The sequence below is a fragment of the Eleutherodactylus coqui genome, chromosome 13 (genome assembly GCF_035609145.1).
Source record: "Eleutherodactylus coqui strain aEleCoq1 chromosome 13, aEleCoq1.hap1, whole genome shotgun sequence".
In the NCBI taxonomy this organism is placed as follows: Eukaryota; Metazoa; Chordata; class Amphibia; order Anura; family Eleutherodactylidae; genus Eleutherodactylus; species Eleutherodactylus coqui.
The window spans coordinates 97,430,919-97,455,968 of NC_089849.1; the positions used below are offsets into that span (position 1 = coordinate 97,430,919).

Here is a 25,050-nt window from a genome sequence, read left to right on the forward strand (position 1 = left end):
TCCCGTCAGGTCCTGCGATACTTGTGGACAATTTCCACCCTGATCTCCTATGTTGTCCCAACCCTGTTCTGCAAGGACAGAGGAGAATTCTCACCTTGCAGATGTAGGAGATCACGCAGGGAGGGGATCCTTTGGAGAATCTCTTCCTGAGATCTGGAAGAAGTTACAATTAGTCTTTCAGCAGTTTTAGTTATATTATTTTCTGGGAAAATTGGGAACAGAACTCACAGCTCTGCTGGTTGTCATCCAGGAGCAGGAAGGCAGAAGGACACAAGTAAGGCCTCATGCTCACTGACATAACTGAAGTGCGGAATCCGCAGTTCAATATGCCCATAGACTATCATTGGGCATCCGCAGGTATTTGAAGATCTACAGATGCCCTTTTTTTTCTCCTTGTGTGCGGATCGCACGCGGGGAAAAAAACAAAAACAAAAACAAACAACACAGCATGTTTATTTTTCTGCAGATCCTGCAGGGACGGCTTTCATTGAAGTCAATGGAAGCCGTACGGTTCGTGGCATGCCCGCAGCTGACACTGGACGCGCCGCAGATCCGCGGGAAAGCAGGAGATTTGAAAGAAAAAAGCCATGGCACGCCGGCATGCATCCGCTGTGCAGAAGAAAGAAGATCCGGCCGTGATGGAGGAGACCTGCACCACATCCGGACGGGTGAGTAAATGTTATTTTTGCCTTATGTCTGCAGGCACAGCAGGAATCCGCTGCAGGATTCCGCACTCAGAATCTGTGTGTGCCCGTGGGCATGAGGCCTGAGTGAAGAGGACTCGTCTTCCCTTGTCAGAAAAGTATGGCATATGATGTCAGTGTGATATTCTGGCCATTACCTCTTGGAATGCGCATTACATCTGGGGACGTTCTTCCTTGTCTGAGTTCTGAGTGACTCTCACCACCTTCACATTGTTGAGACAGCGATGGCAGAGGACCATTGCTGGCTGCAAAGAAACAAAATACACAATTATAGAAATTGCATTAGATATCCTAACATCAGATGTCAGCGCAAAAAGGAAACCTTACTACAGCAGCGGTGCACAACCCACAGGCGGCCTGCACCTGGCTAGAGAGAAACAGAGCCCGGTGCCTGTCTGTGCAATCAGCTGTGGTTCTTTATGAAGATTTCCAAGGCTGACCGCAGCGAGCGCTTTCCATGTGTGCCTCACTGGTTAATACAGGCTGTTATACGCTTATAGACTACAGGCAGGGTAAAGGCCCATTTACACCACAAAGATGATCGCTCAAAAGATGGCTTTTGTGCGATCATTTTGCATAAACTACTACTTGATACTAATGCCTATTAGTATCAATTAGTAGCATGTGAGCGGCCAGGAGCTGTACTCCGAGAACAGAGCACCCGCTGTTCCCTGATTACTTTCCCTAGCTCTGGCGGCGGGGCTGACAGCTGAGACTGAGTGAAGAAGACTCGTTTTCCCTTGTGAAAAAAAGTATGGCGTATGATGTCAGCTGTTATCAACGGTCCCTGGGCAGAACATAGTGTGCGGTCCTGCTTATCAGCTGTTCTGCTGAACGATGGATTTTATGCCGAACTGAAATTCATCGTTTGGCAGAAGAGTGAAAGATGGGCACATTTACATGCAACGATTATCGCTAAAAAGATGGCTTTTGATCGAATTTTGAGCAATAATTGTGTCTAAGTGGGCCATTAGTTTCAGCTTGATTGTGATAGCGCAGCACAGAAAGTTATGGTAACCCATCAAGAGGCTATTATTATTCTCTTATCCTAACAACAAAAAACTCATTAAAGAATTAAAGTGTAAAGAAACCGCCCCGATAGCGCAGCACGCCCCGATAGCGCAGCACGCCCCGATAGCGCAGCACGCCCCGATAGCGCAGCACGCCCCGATAGCGCAGCACTGAGAGTCAAGCTAAAGCATTAAAAAAAAAAAAAAGTGTCTAAATGTTCCTTTTCACCCAATGAGAACAGTTGGCACGAGTGAACGAGCTGCTGACGTGATTCATCATTAGCTTCTCGTTCAGTTACACGTTCCAATGAGAATCACTGAACGAACGCCGTTTAAATACAAGTGACCGGGCCAACGATGATTTTTTGTCTTGCAGAAACTGAACAAGGAACACACACAATTCTCGTTCTTCCCTCAATCGTCGGCTCGCGTTTACAGGTTTGCTTTTTTAACTACAGAAGCGATAGTCGTTCTGTGAATGAAGGCAGTGCGGCCAAATATTGCTTTGGGCCACCCGCCTCCATTCCCAGTAAACAGGCCGTCATTCATAGGTGAAGGACTGCTTACATGGGCAGACAGTTGCTTGGTTTTTAGGAAAGATAAGAACCAAGCGACTGCGAATAGCAAGGGATTTCTCACTCAGTGCCGTGTTGGCGGCAACTTATGCATGGATGACCATCGCCCAAATTCACTATTTCCAACTATTACTAGGGGGGATGATCACTTTGCGTAAAAGTACCTTAACCCATCTGTACACGTGTGTGAGTGATGTCTGTATTAACCCTTTCATGACCTGTGCTGTACCTTCCAAGAAAAAAAAAAAAAAAGGCACCACAAATTGGAACCACTAACAACATCAACTCATCCTGCAAACACAAGTGTCACGCAGCTCGGCTGCAGTCCTCCAATACATTATACGGTACCAGCGAGAAGTACATCTTGGCCTGCAAATAAGGCTACCTTCACACCTGTACAGGGAATCCCGTTCACCTGCTCCATTCTGGGGAAATCCCCATGGCTAAACACTCCGTCTCTGGGCGGGACGACAGCGCTGGTGAACCCCACGGACTGTAAGGCCGGGTTCACACAGGGCGGATTTGCAGCACAATTTCCGTGCGGAAATTCGCTGCAGCAAATCTGCCTGCGGCCGCTAATCATGGAGTTAGCCAGCTATGTGGATGAGATTTGTAAAAAATCTCATCCACACGGGGCGGCAAAGCCGGCGCTGCGGTACAGATTCCAGGGACGCAGCATGTCCATTCTTTTTTTTTCTGCTGCAGCCACCCTCTCCTCTATAGAGCTGGACGCAACAGGAAAGCATGCGGCGAAGTCACTCCAAACCGGCGGCTAAGTACCATGGGTTTTGAAGCTTTGCTTTCCTGGCAGAAATCTTGTGATTTTTTGCTACAGCAAAACAACGAGATTTCCACCGAGAATAAGACCCGTATGACCCCAGCCTAAGGGGGGCCGCCCGCTTTCCATTTTGGGACAGAGAGGAAACCGCCCCAAGCTCTCATGTAGCTATGACAACTAAAAGATGGCTTTGCAGATACCAGAATGTGACCCGGATACCGGAGCTTCACTGACCCTTGATCACAAAAGGGTTAATATTGTAAGGATTCTCCTGGAAAGGTCGGGTTCTTTTTAATTGATTTTGAATTTATGTTTCCAAAATATTTTGGCATAAAACGTCGCGGCCTGAAGTCTATTTTAACCCCTTCCTGACAATTTAAACCTTCTGAACCAGTAACCCTTCATTTCTCCTTCTGTGTTTTGCCTCTTCCTCCTCGCGGCGGCGTGACGCTTCGTATTCTGCAGCTAGAAACCATTGCAGAACTTCAATTACTTGGTTTTTTGAAGGGTCATCAGGGGGTTAATACAAAATAAAGTTTCACCATTGTTTTAAGATGTGTTTTTTTTTTAAACGGCGCTCACCAAGTGCTGAACTATTATGTCACCCATCAATGTTGTTCCCATCAAAATGATCGGTAAAATAAAGTTTTTTCACTACTTTTGTGCAACTTTTTTAAAATAAAGACTTCATTTTGCTGACAGTTCAGGGCATTTTTAATTTTCTGTTGACAGACTGTTTTTATTTGCCGCATGACTTGCAGTTTTAATTTTCGGGTAGATTATGTTTATTTCCGTTTGGGAGGAAGTCAGAGGGATAGAAAAAAAAATGCTACTTTGGCTTTTTAAAAAAAATCTCTTGGACTTTACCGTGCCAGATAAATGTTTGACAGTGCAGGTTGCCACGGATGCGGCGTTACCAATCATGTGTTACCAATCATGTGGGGGGGGGGGGAAGAGAGGAAAAAAAAAAAAAAAAAAAAATCACAGACTGTTCACTGCTCTGCACAGACTGAAGTGACAGCTGTATTCCCAGCCCCACTTCACACAGCTGGGACTCTGGTTCTATCCACAAGCTTTTGGTCTCATCTTAATCACTCTTTACAGCTGCTGCAGGGAATCATCGATGTTACGGCAACATGTCTACTTCAATGACAGAGTCTCAGCAAGTGCAGGAAAGTTGGATGACGCTGTAATGGCGGCCATGTCGGTTGTTACACAGCTTTCTCAGGAACAAACATGAACACACAAGCAGCAGGTAGGGATAAAGGCACAACTTACTGAAGGTGGGCACTTGTGTGACTGACATGGTCTCGTCGCTGTAGAGGGGGCCGGTATAAGGACGCACATCTGCAGAACAGGAAAACAATTAATGATGCAATACCTAAACGTTCATGTTCCCTCCGGCCAGGTCCTTGGCTCTTACCCACTGACAGGCCGTCCATCGGACCGCAGTAGATTTTAATAGCTTGAAGGAATTGTTTCTGTAAAGAAAAGTAAAACGCAAAAAATTCTAAAGTTTGAAAATGTATAGCCAAGAGCTGCTAGATGCCCTCCCTCATGCTTTACACTGCGCCGCTGCTCTAAATTAGGACATAGCCTAACTGTATTGTTCATTTGAGTGCATTATATGATATTTCCCTACTGTCTCATAAGAGGTCCGTGTTTCTGTTCTGACCGCCATGCTTTACACTGCAGCTCTGATCACATTAGGACTCCATCTTGGCTTTACTGCCTAATGAATTTGAGATAACCAGATATTCACTTTTGGTCTCATCTGAGGCACAGCAGGCGGCTGCTCTGTCCCTCGCTCATTGCTTTACACTGCAGCTCTGCTTATTTAGATTGAGCACAGACAACAGCACACGGATCTTATTTTCATCCGCACATAGTGTGGCAGCCAGGCATGGGGGTGAGTGGGAGTGATGATAACTTACCAGCTGTGGGGGTCCTGAGATTACACAGTTAGGGAGCCCCACGTCCCGCAAGGTCAGAAGGACACCTACAATGCAAGCAGAGAGCATTCATCAGGTCAGAGCGGGGAACACATGGGTGGTCCTGAGAGAGCCCCTCACAATTGTAACACATAATCAGGTCAGAGAACTCGTGGGTGGTCCCGAAAGACCCTCACAACTGTAACAGTCATCAGGTCAGAGCAGGGAACTTGTGGGTGGTCCTGAGAGAGACCCTCACAACTGTAACACAGTCATCAGGTCAGATCAGGGGACTCGTGGGTGGTCCTGATAGAGACCCTCACAACTGTAACACAGTCATCAGGTCAGAGCAGGGAACTTGTGGGTGGTCCCGAAAGACCTTCACAACTGTAACAGTCCTCAGGGTTCTGCATCACAAGTCGTTGGCACAATTAATGCCTAAGTTCCGCCTCCTCCATCAGTTTTGTCTCCGTGTCCCCCACTATGTGGCCCTTGTCCTCCAGGGTGGACCATGCACCCACCTGACAGTCCTCCCACGTTGGCCCAGTCCATTCTAGTGATGAAGATGTTATCGAGACGTGACAGCTTCATCCTGAAGAGCGAGAACACATGGTGAGAGTCAACAATGGCGCCCCTTGTGGCGGGAGCTCAGACTAATATACGGTCTCTTACTTGTTCTCATGCATAAGTCTCTGCACCCCCTCTCCGCAGTTAAACAGGTACCTGGGGGGAGAGAAGACATTACAGGGTTAAACAGAGGATGTGAGCTGCAGTGCCCTGTGCGACCACAAGGAGGTGCTGAAGACCCCACCCCCACGGATCCTGTTATAAATTGTTCAGTTCCGGCCGGCCAATTATTATTCTTATGCCTATATAAAACGGATGAACAGGAAGCGAATGAATTCTCGCTCATGGCGGCCGCGGTCACACGGAATTATCGTTCAGATTGGCGCGATCCAACGACATTTCTAAATAATTGTTCTGTGTAACAGGGCCCTAAGCAGGCGATGACAACCCCCAGTGTGCCCACCCAAGGGCCGTCGTGGACCGCCGCCAATTCCGCCCAAATGTCACAGAGCTTGGTTAAAACACACAGAACCGTTCCACCTTAACCCCTTGGTGACCCCCAAGACGCCTTATTACTGACCTCACCAAGGGGGGTTTAGCCTGCAGCTTGTTAAGGATTGGCTTACTGACAGCGAGGCTCCTGCTCTAACAGCCAGATGTGGAGAAGCCCCCACCCCCGGGCAGTTAACCCCTTACATGCCACAATCAATAGCAACGTAAGCAGATAGTAGGGGGAGGGGCTAGCCCTCGGCTGCCCGCAGCGTGACTGCAAGGTACCAGTGGTTTCCCATGCCAGCTGGGAGACTAACAAAGGCCTCCATGTCTGCATTGTGGCTCAGCCTAGTAGGCCCGCCTCCGGCAGAGTGTTACAGTCTGCTGCCCTAGGCTTAGTAGGACGCACTACCCAAGTAATGCAGTGTACTACCCAAGTAATGCAGTGTACTACCCAAGTAATGCAGTGTACTACCCAAGTAATGCAGTGTACTACCCAAGTAATGCAGTGTACTACCCAAGTAATGCAGTGTACTACCCAAGTAATGCAGTGTACTATCCTAGAAAGTATCTACGAGCGGCTGAGAAATAGCATTAAAAAAAAGGGCAATGAAAGAATTTTTCTTTTTTTTTTTTTAAAAACAAAAACCGCCACATTTTTTTCCATAAAATTCCCTTTTTAATGGAAAAAAACCAAAGAGGATTTTTAAAAAGCAGCGCACAGCGGCCATTACTGCGCCCGCAACGACGCAGACGATTAAACTATTTATCGCACGCGGTGAACGCCGCAGAAAGAATCTAAAAAAATAAAACCTTCAGAATTGTTATTTATTTTGTTCGCCTTCCAAAAAAAACCAAAAAAACAAAAAACACAATCCGGTGCGTTTCAGCGCGGCACCAATAAAAACTACAACTATTCAGGCCAACAACCAGCCGCCGCGGCCGGAGCCATAACAGCGCCGCAACGGTCCCTGCAGGGCGGCTCCTCAGATCAGGGATTTAGCGCAGTTTATAACGCACGCTGTGAGCGCCATTGTCAGCGCATTTGTGACGCCTCGCAGCGCCCGCGAAACTGAATGAGGTGCGGTGCAAATGCTGCGTATATGGGAACGCTGCTGCCTGCGCCGCGGGGGTGTGGGGGGTGGGGCATCAGAGTGCTTCGCCTGCGTAAAAACAGGCAAACGCCCACAAACACGGTAAAGAAAAAGCTGTGTTTTTACCAACAGATGCGGCGACACGGATTTGTTTTTCTTAATTTTTTTCCCCATTTACTGTGGAAAAGGAGCAGAAGACGTTCAGATGAGAGCGTCACCGCGTGTTTATACCGCATGGCGAACGCCGTGACAACCGAAGGACAATGGCGCAGCTTCTGAGGGGCTCCCCACGCAGCGGGCTGCCAGACAGGTACGGCTCTTACAGCGTTAGCTGCGTTTGGGCTGCGAGTCGGTCTTCTCCGCTGACATCAATGGCGGCCGTCCACACGGACTCCATCACAGTCGGGCGCCGCGGTTTCTCTTCCGCTCGCACGCAGTTTGTATCGGTAAGTGTGAAGGAAGATTCTGGACTCTGCTCCGCGCCTGCGTTTACCACGAAGCTCCGCACGGACGGCGACCGCAGACCCCGCAGTACCGATGGCGCCCAGCGTGCGGTCGCAGCGGATTCTGCGCACATTACGCTGCCGCAGGCTCGGCGCCGCTCACAAGTACTGCGTAATATACTGGCACAAGGAGGAAAGAGGCGGCGCAGGGCGGCCGGTCATGGGGGGCACACGGCCAATCAGTTTGTGCCCGGCCCGAGGGGTGACATGGCTAACATGCTCCATGCCCGGCCTGAGGGGGCGCTCACAAGCCCACGAGGGGCACTCCAGCTTACCTGCGGTGGTCCGAGAAGAGGTAGACGGAGGCCCCCGCATCCCTGCTGCCGGCCGCCACCACCTGCACGTACACCACGGCCGGCCCATGCCGGTCTCCGGCCTCCTGCTTCGCTCTGTTCTTAATATGCCGCAAAGGCTCCTTGGCCACCTTGGTCTTCCGAGCGCTGAAGGCCCGAGCCTCGGCCTGGGACATAGCAAGGACCCGGGAAAGGCGCCTCCACAGCAGGCCAGAAAACCCCATGCACGCCGGCGTAGGTCACCGAACCACGTGCGTCACCCGCAGCCAATCAGCTCCTCCTACCCCGCCGGCACATGACCAATCAGCGCGCGCTAGCTGACAGAAGACCGACCAATCACCGCGCTAGCTGACAGACAACCGACCAACCACCCAAAGGCTTTCGGGTTGCTTAGCAGCAAGCAGCCAATAGTTGTATAGACTGGTAAGCTAGGCAGCCAATGAGCTGTAAGCATGTCTTCCTGGGATTTGAGCCGGATGTAAACAGGGGAGGTTATACACAGGCAGCGCACATACCCCCCCCCCCCCCCCGCATATATTTGTATTCCACAACACTTATGCTCGATTCAAGCCAAACAACCAATCACTGTGAATCAGCCAACCGCAACAACCAATCACTGTGAATCAGCCAACCGCAACAACCAATCACTGTGAATCAGCCAACCGCAACAACCAATGACTGTGAATCAGCCAACCGCAACAACCAATCAGGTTGTGAATCGAGCAGAAGTGTTGTGGAATATAGATATATAGATATTCCTCTTCTCCCTTATAACTAATTACGTCTGATTAGTCTAACGAGTTCCAAATGAGTTCTTCATTTTCATTTTCGCACCTCCTAGCATGTTTTGCACACATTTGTACAATCCTATTGATATGGGTGATTTCTGGCACGCAAATGAGCGGGAAATGGGGGGGGGGGCGTGGCTGAAATTTGCTGGAAAAGTACGTACATATGAACAAATGCATGGAAATCAATGTGTTCGATTCTCTGCGTGCGAAAATCCGCTCAGCTCTGTGTAGTAGTGACGAGTGATTAGTGGAGCAGACGGTTTGGGGCTGATTTCACCGAAATCATCATGAATTGGGACGGTCAATTCCGACTCAATAAAATCAATGGGAATAAAAAGCCAGTCCAGTAAGTAGTCCTCCAGTTTGTCCCCAATGCCGCCCGCGTGCGAATACAGCCACACATCTGGGGGTGCTGGTGTATCTTGACGCCACCGGAAGGTAGGGGTGTGACAGGGCTTAGATAGAGGGACGGCCCTGTCACACCCCTACCTCCAGATTGGCTGTCAGTCAGTGTACTGTGCCGTGCCTCCGCAGCTGTTACTCACCACCCCACGGCTGCTGCTCTGTTGGTTGCTGCTGCTTCTGCTGCAGACTTCTGTGAGGCATCCCAGCCGGCGGCGGACTTCTGTCAGGCGTCCCAGTACTGCGGCAGAGGGGAGCTGACCTGCGGACATTGCAGCACCAGAGCGGACAGTGCAGGCAGGGGCACCTGAGTCACAGGAACACAGCGGGGGAGCAGAGGTGGTGAGACAGCACAGCGGGGAGCTGAGGCACGGCTGTAACTACAATGGCGGAGCGTGGAACGCAACTGGGGGAGGTAAGCAGCGCAAACTACAGCGGCAGACCGTGAAGCAGCGCCAGGAGGAGATTAGCCAACACAATAACTGCAAAGCAGGAAGGGGGACCACAATGCCGCCCCTGTCACCTAGGCCCTCTGTTACTGTTCCCTGCTCTCGGCACCTTGGCTCTGACTGTCTTCCCAGCCTCTGTACTAGCCAGTACTAGCCAATCGGAAGCTAGGGGCTTCCCAGGGGGTGTAAACCCCAGCAAAGCCTGGTCAGCCCCTAGCTTCCGGTGGCGTCAAGATACACCAGTACCACATCTGGGGACCCTGTGCTCCCCCCAAACAGGGGTACAATAGTGGGGTAGGGGTCACTCGTAGCACAGGGGGTCTCTGAACACAAAAGAGCCCACACAGGTTCTCCTAGATCAAGAGTCCCGACCCCAGCGCCTGCAGGGAGGAGCGAGTAGTTACCCGCGCCCGGCGGCTCCGGCTCTTTCATGTGCCGGCCCCGCACAGAAATAGGACATGCCGCGGCCGTCTGCATAGGAGTGCGTATTGTAATGCACTACTAGGCAGGCTTTCAGTGGCGGAAATCCCGCGGGAAATCCCGCCACGGGATTTCCGCCCGTGTGCAGGCGGCCAGAGGCTGTTAGGTCGGTCCGTACATGGAGTATGTAGGAGGCCAAGCGATTGCCTGATGCTCGGCCTGGGCCGTTCAACCCAGGGAACCTCCGTACTACGGCTGAGGGCTGAGAGCAAGAAACTGCTGATCAATGAGAAGAAAGCAAGAGAGAGTGTTGTTGTTGGTGGAGAACGTGATTGCCGGGAGTGAAAAGACCTGCAGATAACGTGGCCTGTGGATTGTTCCAATACCCCGTGAGCTCCACCGTGAGATAATTCTGTATACCATTGTACTGAGACTGTCGTATTACATTAGCAAGAAGTTTAATTAAATGAACAAGATCGACCGCTCCCAGTTTTGTTCCAAAATATACTCTTCTGGTGTAGGACTATTTCATTCGTCTACAAAATCCACTCCAGGAGAAGGAACGGTGGCGTCATGATTGACAATTGGACAACAGATAACCCCCGGTTACTATCCATGTGGCCTCCCCCAGCGGTGACGGGGTCAGGTGCCAAGCTACCCTTAGTGGTAGGAGATGGTAGAGCCCCGTGACAAGGTCTTTCTCTACCCTGCTGTCTCCTTGGCTGTGGGCCCGCTACTCGGACGCTGCACATATAGGACAGCGCTCCAACATCCCCTACACAAACTGTCTCTAAGCTCAAAGGCTCCTGCATGACCAGGAGGGAGAAGCAGTGCAGCAGCAGAAGAGGGAGCAGGATGTCTCTTTGGCCCCGGTGGGCTCTCCAAGGCAGCGGGTGGTGGGAGGTCATGTGACTGTTCATACAGATTATGTTGAGGTTGTTTACATTCTTGCTGCCGGTGACTATGCGTACCTGTGTCTGCATGCGGCGCCGTGGCGGATCTCTATTCTTCCGGACATCTGTACTGTGGATGGTTGGCACGGCTCGCTGTCGGACATGCGCATTACAATTTTTTTTTTTAATCTCCTGCTCTTCCCGCGAACTCCGCAGCCTGTAGTGTCATCTGCGGATCGGAAGGCTTCCATTGGCTTCAATGGAAGCTGTCCGTGTGGGAACCGCAGTGAATGGAGCATGCTGCAATTTGTTTTCCGCATCAAAAGATCTGCAAAACAAAGCTGCATGCTCTAATTCAGGTGTGGATGGCCATGCTTCTCTATGGGTGGCTTGAATTGTGGATCTTCCACGCGGATTCTGCAAATCTAACCTGCCCGTGGACATTGGGCCTTATATTGAGCACCAGGGGCTGGCAACTCCATTTCCACGTCCTCCCGAGTACCTGCCTGCGGAGGCTGACCAGGCACACTTACCCACAATCATCCTTTTCAGAGGAAAAAAATGGTTGGGCATCAGAGCATTCAATGTCTTGGTCTTCTCCCTCTGGTTGTTTTGACCGCCCGTTGACATCCATGCCACTGAATGATCAAACAGCTTCTCAGGCTGATCCATGTGGACTGCTTCATAGGATGTGGGGGATTTGACATCGGTTGAAATAGAGGAGAGAGGCTCATGGCCAACTGGTGCAGACTGATTGCTGTGTGACCAGGACTGGGAGGAAGAGGAGGTGGTGGTTGAAGCATGCTGTGTCTACGACCTGTTCTGTGTGCTGCGGATGTAATGCAGAGGCACAACCACTTCTAAGGAATGGCAGCAGGCTTGCCTCACCTTCTGAGCTGTTGCTTCACTGGGAGGTGTTTGAAGTACCAACTTGGCGCATCCTCTACCATCTCCACCACCGACATACTTCCTTGCTTTCTTCATGTTTCTATTTTATTTATTTTTTCTTTAGTTCTATTTTTTTTACTTTTTAGTGTAGTTTTATGTTACTTTTCAGCTAACTTTGTAGTTTGCGAAAAAAAAGGGAGTTGCGTAAAGCCTTGTAAATAATTTGTACTTGTGACTTTGAACAACGTCTGAGGGGACTGACTCGCAATATGTGTATTTGCTGTTTCCCTGTTTGGGATTCTTTTTGGTTTGTATTCACATAAAACCATCAACAACTAACTGGGACGCAATCCCTGGGTGGTGTGATGTGTGAGAACAGAAGGCCGCAGAGTACAGCTTGTATCTTTGTGCACTGTCCCTGTTTGGTGCAGCGTCATTGAATTGCCCTCACCTCACCGATGGCTGTGTAAGACCTGCAAGTAATTAGTTCTGGTCAGACTGACGACTTTGAACAATGTCTGAGGCCACAAACATTAAGCTGCAATATTCACCACGCCAAGTGTAGTTTGTCTGCTGTTTTGCTGTTATATTCAGTAATAGCAGCAGCAATTAAACCTCGTTTAACTGCTCTGCTGGTGTAGTGACTCAGCGGGTCCTACAGAACACGCACAGCACACTTGTCCTGTCACACCTGTCTCCATGCCGTCCATGGATGCAGAAGGTGACGTCTGTGGGAGAGACCCTATGTCTTCCCTTCTTCCTTAAACCCAAAGCTTAACACTGATGTCAGCTGGTCTTCCATTGGCTGACAGTCAGGTTTAATTTCACTGGTGCAGAACCCCAAGGGTGGGAAACAAACATACAAGTCCCTATGCAAGAGTGTGAGGAGTCCAGTAAGTGCATGAAGGAAAGAGAGGTGATAAAAGGGAGTGACAGTGAGCAGTTAGACAGACCCAGCCAGGTGTGAGAGAGGGGAGTTTGCAGTTCAGTTGTTGGAGAGGAGGAGTCAGTTACAGCACGTTTGTCACCCAAGGTAGAGTGAGTTAAAAACCCACTCCCTTGGCACCCTGCAGCGGAGGAAAAGGAGAACCTTTTTGAGATCCATCTTCTGCAAACAGTGAGTTATAGCTACCCAGTGAAGTCAAAGCCAGGATTAGCATTACAGCCACTTGTCCCTCTGCTTCATAAATCCTTCATTAAAATGCAACTCAATTCTTCATCCAAATCTACTAGTAGGGAAATTGTCTTTCTAAATAACCTACAGAAAAGGAAGTGAGAGAGTGTTGAAGTCAGAGTATCTTCATTTCATTGCCACTGTATCTTCTTGTTGTACTCAAATCGCCTGCTTAGTGCTGCATCTTGGTGTACCTACTACAAATACATTTTACAGAGAACTGTGCATTCAAGTTGTTACTGCTAATTTCAAAGTTAGTAAATCTGCGCACTCTCAGATTGCTAAACTATTACTAAACTTGACTCTGTTATTTCTGCGGCATACCACCCCGAGGGTCCAGATAGAGTGCTGGCGTCATGTCACAAGGACTAGGCCTCTGGCCATACATACAGTAAGTTTATTGGGGCGTTACACTGGTAAACAAGCTTTCACACCAGCAGCAATATTTCCTCTGCAGAATATCTCTCCCTAAACACAGACCCCATTTTATATAGCCATATATTCACACAGGCCAGAATTAGCCCACAATATGCACCAAAACCTGCTACTGTTAACCATTTAGATGCCGCTATCCATTCTAACAGCAGCATTTAAAAGGCCTGAAAGGGATCTCCTGCCGTCCAAGCGGCTTGCCTACAAAAAGATCTCAAGTGGCCATTCAGTTGTCATGGCAGACTGGGGCCTTGTGAAGGTCCCCAGGGTAGCCATGTACTTCTGTCTATTAAGTTGTGCCTGTAGCAAGACTTAAAGGGGTTGTCCCGCGGCAGCAAGTGGGTCTATACACTTCTGTATGGCCATATTAATGCACTTTGTAATGTACATTGTGCATTAATTATGAGCCATACAGAAGTTATCAAAAGTTATTCACTTACCTGCTCCGTTGCTAGCGTCCTCGTCTCCATGGTTGCCGTCTAATTTTCGCCGTCTAATGGCCAAATTAGACGCGCTTGCGCCGTCCGGGTCTTCTTCTCTTCTCAATGGGGCTCCGTGTAGCTCCGCCCCGTCACGTGCCGATTCCAGCCAATCAGGAGGCTGGAATCGGCAATGGACCGCACAGAAGAGCTGCGGTCTACGGAGGTAGAAGATCCCGGCGGCCATCTTCAACCGGTAAGTATGAAGTCACTGGAGCGCGGGGATTCAGGTAAGCGCTGTGCGGTTTTTTTTTAAGTCCCTGCATCGGGGTTGTCTCGCGCCGAACGGGGGGGGGGTTGAAAAAAAAACAAAAACGTTTCGGCGCGGGACAACCCCTTTAACTGCAATACTGAAATTTTGCAGTGTATTGCATGAGTGATCAAATATTCGTGAGGGACTGAAAAAGAAAAGTAAAACTAAGATTAATAAAGTTTAAATATCAGTAAATTTAAAGTGTATTAAATTAACGTAACTGTACGTCCCGGCAAGGAGGTACTTAGCGCAACAGGGTGTACAGTTAAGCCCTGGGGATAGGGCAAGATCATAAGGAAACTTGCGCTATCTGGCAGCAGGGAGCCGGCTGTCACTGATAGCCGGGCTCCCCTTGCAACAGCGGGGGTGCATCGGGACAGCGACCCCCGCTGTTTACCCCTTCCCTGCTGCGATCTATGTAGATCGAGGCATGTGAACAGTTTACAGAGGGAACGCGCTCCCTCTGTGACGTCATCGGACTCTCGCGACATAATCGTTGAGAACCTGACGGGTTACCATGACAACAGGAGGCCAGATACAGGCGTCCTGTATTGCCAGTGCCTGTGATCGCTGTAACAATCAGATCACAGGCATATCGTCCGGCCATGAAAATGGCTGGCCGATATGCGCTCGTGAAATAAGCCTTACCTTGTTGTTTTCCACGACCCATGACAGTTTAATTTTTACGCTAAATGAGTTGTGTGACATCTTGTTTATTGCGAGATGAGCTGTAGTTTCCATTGGTACCATATTAGGGTACAGGGACTTTTTCATTATTATCTATTTTTTAGGAGGCAGATGAATAAAAAAAATCGCAGTTCTAGCAGGCAAGTTTTTTATGCCATCTACTAGACGAAATAACTGACATTTTTATAGTACTGCTTATTACGAATGTGGCGATACCGAATGTTTTTTTTTTTTTTTTAAAGGACTCTTTGTAGGGAAAATAGTGTTTCTTTTACTGTTTTATATCTTACTAAACTTTTTTTTAAACAATATTTTTGTCCCTCAAGGGGACTTGAAGATGTGATTGGGGATGTCAGCTCAGCAGAGTACTGCAAGAAAATAGTGGATGCAGCAGCCACCCGGCCCCACACTCTGTTGTTGATCGGTGTCACCGTCGGCTGGGCCAGCGCTGTCACATATCAGTAAATGGGCCGGGTTGTATTATTTGTTTTCTTGTAACAAATCAACTGATACAAAGCCGCCAGCACATTAATCCAGCCCTAGACCTAGCCCTACCTTTCACGGCATGTAATGTGGCAGAGGGTGCTGGTAAGCCCTGGTGCAATACAGAACTTGTATTGCACCAAGACTTGGGGCCGTTTTACACGGAATGACTTGTCAGGTGCAGATCCCCAACAGGTCATCCCAGAAACGGTAATCGCTAGTGAATGGAGGCGGAGCAGACCGGGGGTCTTTAGGGCACATCTGAAATTCCGTGTGTCAGGGATTCTCCGTATGTCTTGGGGTAGAGCGTTCCATAGGGCCGGTGCTGCTCTGGTGAAATCCTGGAGGCGAGCATGTGGGGTTCATATTAGAGGAACGTCTAGTCCGACTGTGTTGACAGAATGAAGCTCGTGGCTGGGTGGTGGACGGACAGGAGGGAAGCTATGTACGTTGGCGCAGCGTCTTGGAGAGCTTTGTGGGTGAGGGTGATGAGTTTAAATTGAGTTCTGTAATACATGGGCAGGCAATCTTCAGATTATGAATATAAAAAAAGGCCCCTGACCGGCTATCTCTGTCACATGCTATGAAAGGTACGTCTAGGGCTGGATAAATGTGCTGGGCGGCTGTCGCAGCAGTTAATTTCTTACACTGACTAAAGAAATGAATGCGACCACCATCTGAATCACTCTTGATATGTGAGAGCACCGTCCGACCGACAGTAACAGTGATCATTTGTGGTACCTTCTCTAGGATTGGCTGCAGCTGCTAATCTGAATCATCCAATGAAAGTTCAGCAGAAGCAGCGTCTTAATGGGGGCGGAGTCGACACTATGGGGGCACAGTAAGTAGCCTGTTTCACATAGCACGGGGCAGTGCCCACAGTAAAATTGAATTTAGTGATTCTGTGTAAAAACTGATTCTTGAGGCACCTAAGTGGCAAATTAATCGAATTCGATTAATCGCCCCGGTTCTAGTACAGAGTGGTAGTCAAGCAATTTTAAGTCATGGGAAATTCCCTTAAAAAATGGGAATCCTTCCCCTACATAGAGGACGTGAGTCACATGCCAGTATGAAGCAACCTGTTTAGAAGCGGTGGGCGCTTTAAGAACACACTGTACGTTCCTTGCAGGAGATACATTGACAATTTCGTCTGGATTAAATATTTACATTGCCAGCCCCCTGCCCATCCAGCAGCCATGCCCTGTATATACAAATTCAGCCAGGCATGGAAGTGTATCAACATCCTGACATAATGCAGGGCCGGTGCGGTCGTTAGCGGCTGCGTGAGTAGGAATCACGGGGGCAGGTTTATGTCACTAGCCCATTTGATTATAAATACTCTGCTATTAATTGTCACCCAAGAATCTTATTACAAACAAAATATAAAACCCCGGCCGGTGATTTAGCTTCCAAACTTTTTTTCTAACTTTGCCAAGTTTTCTATTGTGTGGCATAAGTAATGAAGACTCTCAGCTGTGCTCTGTCTTCATAATAAGGGTATCTTTGTAAAGTGAATTTAAAGGGCAACTCCACGTTAGACTTCCACAGCATTGTCAGTGGTGGTTCCTTAAAGGACCAGAATTAAAAGTTATCCCCTATCTGCAGGACAGGGGATAACTTGCTGATTGGTGAGGGCAGGGGCGTAACTATATAGAGGATGCAGGGGATGCAGTTGCACCCGGGCCCAGGAGCCTTAGGGGGCCCATAAGGCCTCTCCTCTCCATATAGGGAGCCCAGTACTATGAATAATGCAAAATAGTTGGGGGTCCTGTTACAGGTTTCGCATTGGGGCCCAGGAGCTTCAAGTTACGCCTCTGGGTGAGGGTCTCACCGCTGAGACCCCCACCGATCCTGAGAACAGGGGTCCCATGCTCCTCCCTGTAGACTTACTGCTTATGTCATCTGTTGTAGTTGGATTGCATTCTATAGGCAAGGGTTGAGGAGGATTCATGAGGACAATGATTACCCCATTCATCTATCAGTTCTGGGAGATCTGCACACGGGAGATTGCGATATCAAGCTGTGAAACTCAGACCGATATCGCACGATTTACCGCGGATGCAAAGCGATTTTCAGGCCAAAACACCTGGTATCACATCAGTGAAATTTCAATCGGCTCGCGGGAGTTTTACATATGATGGAGGATCGGAAGTGTTTCCCATTGATTTCAATAGGAAACCTCGCATGCACATCATACAGCATGTGAGAGCCATGCGATGCATTAAAGCTCCCATTGAAATCAATAAGCGATGCGTTCTGAGGAACGCAAAGACATGCCACACTTTTTTCTTGCACTGTGTATATGACTGCACCCAAAAGAATGGGGTTCATATTCGTGCAAGATTTGTGCGTCTTGCAATGCATAAATCTCACGCAAGTTTCATGGCTGCATGAAAGCGGCTTTGGTCAGAGATCCATTTTTCTTATACAGGGGAACAGATCCTCTGCATAGATGTAGACCAACGCTTTATGTGCCGGTCTCAGTCCAGAGTGCGGTGTAATGAAGTGCGCTAAATTTATAAGGTAGCACACGCCTCGTATTAAATTTGCACGTCTGGCCAGTCTGTGTGCCAGAATGTAAAATCAATGCCACTTGCAAGCTGGTATATATTTCCAGTAAAACTTAAAGGGGCTCTGGTTCTTAAAGGGGTTTAGCAGCCATTGTTCCCTGGTCTGCCTAATGGACACAGGAAACTCACAATTTTTGGCATGCTAAAGCATAAAAACCTAATGCTTACCTTTTTTTCTGTTTTTGTTGTGCAGCGAGGGTCATCTCCCAGCAGGCTTTTAGCTTCCTCTGACAAGCCAGGACGGGCTGCCCCCCTCCGGGATTGCGCGCAGGTGCAGAAGACAGGTGCCCTCTGGCAGGAGTCAGTATGGGTCGCCTCTTCACTGCGCACGCGCAGAACCTGAAGTTCACCTCAGAAGTGGCTCACGGATGGAGCAGAGCAGGAAGCGGTCATTTTGACCGCTCCAGCTCTGCTTCAAGAAGCCACAGAAGACGATGCCCGATGGAGGGGACATGCCTGGCGATCGGTCCTGGCCAGGCAAGGTAAGTAAAAAAAATTTTTTTTTTCATGTCAGAACCCCTTTAAACTATAGAAATTCTTTCAGGGGTCAGGAAGGCCGCCCACCCTTTTTTTCTGTTCCTAATCCCTGTTCACTTTTTGAGAAGTGGAGAGGAGGTGCAGAAAGGTGAAAAAATTGCAAGTACAATTTGCTAGAGATTTATGACTTTTTTATGCCAAAATTCTGGTAATCATAATTTAAATAATGCTTTCCATAGTGTTACATGATAAATTTATGTTTGCTTAAAGTCACCACTAGGGGGTGCTTAGGAGCTTACTACATACATATTGTTATATACATATGTTCTCAGGTATTCTAGATCCTATTAAAATCTTTCCTCTATTATGGCACCCTTGTTGCCATAAGTGCAGCTATCCGGTCTATGGAGTGCTTGCTATGAGATTCAATCTTTCTTGCAAGGAGAGCATGGGCTCTTAGACTTGAATTTTTTTCTCCATGCCTACCATAATAGGCATCACCATTAGTGATATTTGCCCGCTATTATAATTTATGTACATACATACCACTTGAAGTTCCTAGAACAAAGACAGAGTTGAGACTGTGCAACTAATGACATTATGACAATGGTAGCTCAAGCTATAAACAGTATGACTAACCCAAATCTATACAACCAAAAATTAATTTTAGTAGGAGAATAATTACTTTACTTGTTAATTATCCTTATTCAATTTTTATACTATGATATCTTCACTTGTACTCTTCTGTCTGATCCTCTCTGGCTCCTCCTATTCAGACACTGTAGTGGAGCAGACAGAAGAGGACGAATGAAGATATTACACTGCCATACGGTGTGCACCATGGAGGATGTAAAGGTGGGAATGAGTTACTATTAGAAAATTGACAGGACACTCAGGGATCTGTAAATGAAGGAATTCAAAATAGGTAAGACACCTATATGCCTTCCACATTGGTATTATGGACACATTTTATGCTGTATAACTAGAAATAAGCTCATATGCATTACAGGCATTAATACTTTGTAGGGGGTATAAAGGGGGCATTATTACTTTATGTGTGGCACAAAGAAGGCACTCTCACCTCATGAGGGCACAAAAAGGGTGCTATTTAGAGATGAGCGAGCGTACTCGCTAAGGGCAAATACTCGAGCGAGTATTGCCATTTTCGAGTACCTGCCCGCTTGTCTCAAAAGATTCGGGTGCCGGCGGGGGTGAGCAGTGAGGTGCAGGAGTGAGCGGGGGGGAGAGAGAGATCCTTGCTCTCCCCCGCCGCTCTCCGCCCCCCGCCGGCACCCGAACCTTTTGAGATGAGCGGGCAGGTACTCGCAAAAGGCAATACTCGCTCGAGTATTTGCCCTTAGCAAGTACACTCGCTCATCTCTAGTGCTATTATATCATGGAGTTGTGAAGGGAACACTATTACTTTGTAGGTGGTATGAAGGGGTCATTGTAACAATGTAGGTTTCACAAACGGGGCAATATTACCTTGAAGAGGGTACAAAGGAGGGGCTATTAAATTGTGGCGGTCACAAAGGGGACAATATAACTGTCGGGCACTAAGGGGCATTATTGACTTGTAGAGGGCACACAGGGGATTTCCAATGTGAGGTAAGACAGGGAAGAGCACTACAACTGTGGGACACTGAAGAAGCATTATTTTGTGGTGAGCACAGTGGAGCAATTACAGTGTGAGGGTACTATTACTTTGTGAGATACAAGCATAGGCATGAGTACTGTGCAGAGGGCACCGAGACAGGTAATGATAGCAGAAGGACGGGGACAGTATGCAGATACAACATGTGGCTTGAAAAAGTTGTCATAGCGGTCTGCGCCCAGATAATGAAAATGAACACACCTAGCAGAGATGCCACCTGTGATTACTGGACACAACTGAACTATAATTACTATCGCTGTGTAGAACTGGTGTTAGTAATTATCACAATCATTTGGTGACTGCATTAGGGTACCTTTACAGTAAGCAACTATCCCTCAGATAGTAACTCAGAAACCTCACTGAAGCATACTAATGACAGTCATTTGAAAGGTTTTACACAGGGCGCTTGTTGTTCACTAGTTGTTTGCCAACTTACTGTTCATCATTTGGATGATTGTCATCTAGAGATGAGCGAGCATACTCGCTAAGAACAATTACTTGAGCGAGCATTGTCCTTAGCGAGTACCTGCCCGCTCGGAAGAAAAGATTCGGGTGCGGGTGAGTGGTGAGTTGCGGGAGTGAGCAGGGGGGAGCGGGGGGGGGGGGGGGGGGGGAGAGGGAGAGAGAGATCTCCCCTCCGTTACCCCCTGCTCTCCCCTGCCGCTCCCCGCCCCTCGAATCTTTTCTTCTGAGTGGGCAGGTACTCGCTAAGGACAATGCTCGCTCAAGTAATTGTCCTTAGCGAGTATGCTCGCTCATCTCTACTGTCATCCTCTACAAAGCCACCCTTACTTATAGCTAACACATAAAGCTGATCCTCTGTATCTAACCCTGTCCTATTCTAAAAGTTGCATTATAGCAGAGGTACTCAATAGGTGGACTGCGAAAGCCAGCTGTTTGGACCCCGAGAAAGACCAAGGCCCCTAAGCCTGAGGGGTCTAGAGGTCTCCCTTGCTATACTAAGGCCTGATGTCCACAGGTGGGTCGGATTCTGCATGCGGTAACCCACAGCAGAATCCGACACTGCCTGCAGCCGAGGACCGTGCTTACCTTTCTTACCGGTCTTCTTTTTTCTGTACTGCAGATGTGTGCGGATGCGCTGGCTGGCGCGCCGGCGCACATGCACAGTACTTTTTTTTTTTTTTCAAACTCCTGCTTTCCCACAGAATCCCCGGCCCGTCTGCAGTGTCAGCTGCAGGTGTGTCGCGGATCGGGCAGCTTCCATTGACTTCAATGAAAGCCGTCCATGCGGGAACCTCACTGAAATACAGCATGCTGCAATTTGTTTTCCACATCCAAGGATCCGCAAATCAAATCTGCAAGCTTTAATTCAGGTGCGGATGCCCATGCTTCCCTATGGGCGGCTTGAAGTGCGGATCATCCACGCGGTGCCCTACGCGGATTCCGCTATTCAAATCCGTCCGTGGACATTGGGCCAAACACTTATGCCCTTAGATCTGCACAACCCATCCTTTTTTGTTTTTACACAACACACGGCTGCAGCTGGTACACGATCACTGTGTGCAGCCTAGATTGTCTTCCCCTGACGTTTCCTCTTTGGTTCCACTAATGTTTTAATCTCTGTTAGTGCTGGAGTGGAGGAGCCGGAGAAGGATGATGCAGGCTGCACAAGCGTACCAGTTGTTTAAGGAACAGGATGGATTGTACAGATATAAAGGTAGCACTGCTATAGAAGAAGGGGGTACAATGGATCATTATCACTGAGGAGGGGGAATCAGGAGCACTCAGGACCACCCGTTACTGAGGATGAACAGGTGCAGGAGCATGGAGAGCTGGTGGGAAGCAGTTGTTTTTTTTTGCTTGGGGTTGGGGGGGGGGGGGCACAGAGGACCACTGATTGTTTTAACAGTCATTACCTGGGTTTGCTGAACCCTCATTTGACGGCAGACCTAGCTAAGTGGACCTTTATAAAAACTAGTTGAATACTCCTTCCTTCTAGTCATTACTGGGGAAGCAAAGTGTATTTCTCAAGACTTGTGACTCCAATCTTTTAAAACTCTAGCAAAACCTCTGGCTGATTGTGCTGCATTGATGGGTCACGAGATCCAGTGGTACAACTGAGAGTCATGGCTGCGCCGTGGCCATCGGTTGGAAGAGGACTGGTGTGTACACGGGGGATTCCAAGCTGAAGTTTTGCACCAGGACCCATAAGACTTTAGCTACATCCCTGGCCATGAGGTCTGGCCACAAGTGACCCCATCAGAGGCTTAATTTATCAATGAACTAACTTTGTCCTAAAATGACTTGGACAAGCGTGTTACATCAGAGCATGGAAACATAATGCAGCTCTTACAATACACCAATGCTATTGTACACTGACGCTATTGTATTAAAATAACTTGAAAGGGAACAATAAACCAGCAGCGAGCATGCTGTGCCCATATATTGTGGAATGCATTTATTGACTTACAACACCCAAATAGTTCTAATATTTCCTCACAATGTCTACAGGACTCATTACACTAATACACTGCTATATTAATAATTTATTAACCTCATTCAAAAGCCACAATGTAATAATAATGTTCTAAGTAAGCGATCAAGGTTGAAGCCACAGTGGAGGAGGGAAAGCAGGGTGGGGGTCAAGTCTAAATATGTTCTAAGCAGGCAGGAGATCAAGGCTAGCTCCACAGTGGGGGAGGGGAGAGAGTCCTAAATATTTTGTAATTAGGCGATCAAAGATGGATTCGCAGTGGGAGAAGGGAAAACAATGGTGGTCGGGGGGATTATGCCTACAAAATGTCACCAAGTGCCTCATCTTGCATATAGCTAATGTCTGGTATCACATGGCATGGAATCGGTTTTGTCCGAGAGCAAAATTGGGTCAATAGCATGGACAGGGAAGTACAGGCAATATTATATAGTAGGTAGGAACCCTGGTTCATGAATTCCAAAAAAGGAGCACCATACTTACCTGTAGACTTCCACCTTTTGCCCCCTAATGAGCACACAGGCCACCCCTCTATAGGTAATAGTGTACAATTGTAAGGCCTATTACTTTCACTGGCCCCAGTTAGTCCTCTACTCCTGCTAAAATATATAGTTTGGGCTTCAAGGAAATAATAATTTATAAAAAAACTTTGGGTAGGTGGGGTGTTAAATCACAAGGATAATTTGGGTTGCTGATCCTTCTTAGCTTTCCACGGGAATGGACTTCAGGGCATTCGCAGGTCACTTGGTGGTTTCCAGACTATAGCAAACAGGAGATAGCAGATACTTGAAGATGGTGCCTCGCAGCCACGGAAGATAACTTTACAGTGGTTGGTAACTACTTGAATCAGCCCCTGGACCCCATTAGTATGTAGCCCATGACAATTCGGCCACCAAATGTCATTAGAGAAGTTTCTTTCTAAATACAATCCCATGTATTGTTTGCTTGCAATTATCTATGAGTTAATTCTTCCACTTCATAATTCTTTCTCGGCCCACACCAGGGGGTCTACATAATTCTATGATGTGCTAAGCATCCTCGGAATTCAACTCTTTATGGCACTGAGGTCGTCTCAGCACTTTATAAATGAGGGCTCCATTAACTGGTTATGACGTGGAAAGCAACTATGAAGGAATAGTACCATCATGGAGAACCCATCTACGGGGTCACATTTATTAGATGTTTCAGCTAATTGGTTAGTAGTTTTCCAATAAATGTTCCTTCTTTCGGCACTTGAAACTCTACTAATTGGTTACACATGGTCTAGGAACTCCAAGTTTTACAGTATTGGAGAAGACATTGAACTAGGAGAGTGTCCTAGCTCATGAGCATCAACCTGCAAGGTATATTTTTCTTGGAAGATAGGAAAATTTTTAAATCAAGTTCTTGTTTTTTTTCTTGAAGTTTTACTGAGGCAATGGGTTAAGTAGAGGTCAATGAGGAGCTTTAGGGAAAAGAAGACTTGGTTAAACTGTGATTTACATCTCAATGTTTTGTTGACACATTCAAATGACCCCATATATGGGTGTGGATGATCCATGAGGTCTGAGTCTGAGAGGAATGTACACAATAGGACTGTTATAAAGTCTTTTCACCTTCTTAATTCACTTGAAGTAAATTAACATAAATGCCAGAAATATAGGGGTTTTATTTGGTCATCTGCTTTTTGGGGCATTGCCCAAAGCATTGATCTACTCTAGGTATGACATGACATGATGGGTCAAGATATCAGTAGGGATCTTCAATATCAGACATTCATCAGTTCCCAGGTTGAAGGTCTCTTGACAATGTTGGACTGGGATTACTTTGGTTCACCCATGCACGAGATATATCATGACTGAGGTCTAATAGGTGTTTTGAGAAGCAACTCACAAGAAGTCCTCATTGGTAAGTGATTAACTCTGAATTTAGATCTAAATGGAGTTGTCAACTTCTGAACTTTTGGAGACCATTAATGTGTGAGAACTTTGGAAAACTCTCTGGTGAGTCACTTGGATCCTTAGCATAGGCTGGTCTGATTATGCTGATGCTTCAAAGCATTGATTTGAAAACTTTTTGTTCTGCGAACTTTGGAGGTCCCAGCTCATGAAAATCGGCATTTATGGAGGGTTCAGAGATAAAACCAACCCATATGTCTTGAACAAGTAGCCTGATGAAGGACCTTAATGCTTAAAATAGTCTCTATTAGTCTACCATTTTGGCATTTTCAGCCATATGGCCCTTAAATCATTGAGTCTCAGCACTTAGTTACTCGAACGTCTGGTTTCAGTTTTTAAAGAGAGCTAGGGAAAGAAGAAGGGAGGATGTGGGGGAATCTAGCTATGACTCTAGTGCTAGAAAATTAACATTTAGTAATAGATATTAGTGTGGGCCTCAGTGTCCAGATAATAGATATCAAGCATTGTATCTGCAACCACTTTAAACAATGATTATTGGTGACTCCAGGTTAGTGCCCTTTTACAAGGGGCGACCTGTTGGGCACAGATGCCTGTCATGCCATCCTAGCAATGGCCGTTTCTGTGCTTTTGCACAGAAACGATCATTGTGGAATTAATGGAGGCGGAACAGGCAGTCATTCACAGATAAATGACTGCCTGTT

General features: G+C 47.7%; 1 protein-coding gene across 1 annotated transcript in view; it reads right to left on the reverse strand.

Annotated features, from left to right (window-relative positions):
• The window catches only part of ELAC2 (elaC ribonuclease Z 2), a 28,295-nt gene extending 20,096 nt beyond the window's left edge, over positions 1 to 8,199 (reverse strand). Inside the window, exons 1-8 of the mRNA XM_066587573.1 lie at positions 7,930 to 8,199; positions 5,671 to 5,721; positions 5,520 to 5,590; positions 5,002 to 5,066; positions 4,491 to 4,548; positions 4,346 to 4,414; positions 842 to 949; positions 95 to 153 (exon numbers count right to left, since the gene is read on the reverse strand). Of these exons, the coding sequence (XP_066443670.1) occupies positions 95 to 153; positions 842 to 949; positions 4,346 to 4,414; positions 4,491 to 4,548; positions 5,002 to 5,066; positions 5,520 to 5,590; positions 5,671 to 5,721; positions 7,930 to 8,171 (723 nt within the window). The 5' untranslated portion in view covers positions 8,172 to 8,199. The remainder of the gene's footprint in view (positions 1 to 94; positions 154 to 841; positions 950 to 4,345; positions 4,415 to 4,490; positions 4,549 to 5,001; positions 5,067 to 5,519; positions 5,591 to 5,670; positions 5,722 to 7,929) is intronic.
• Between the last annotated feature and the right edge of the window lie 16,851 nt (positions 8,200 to 25,050).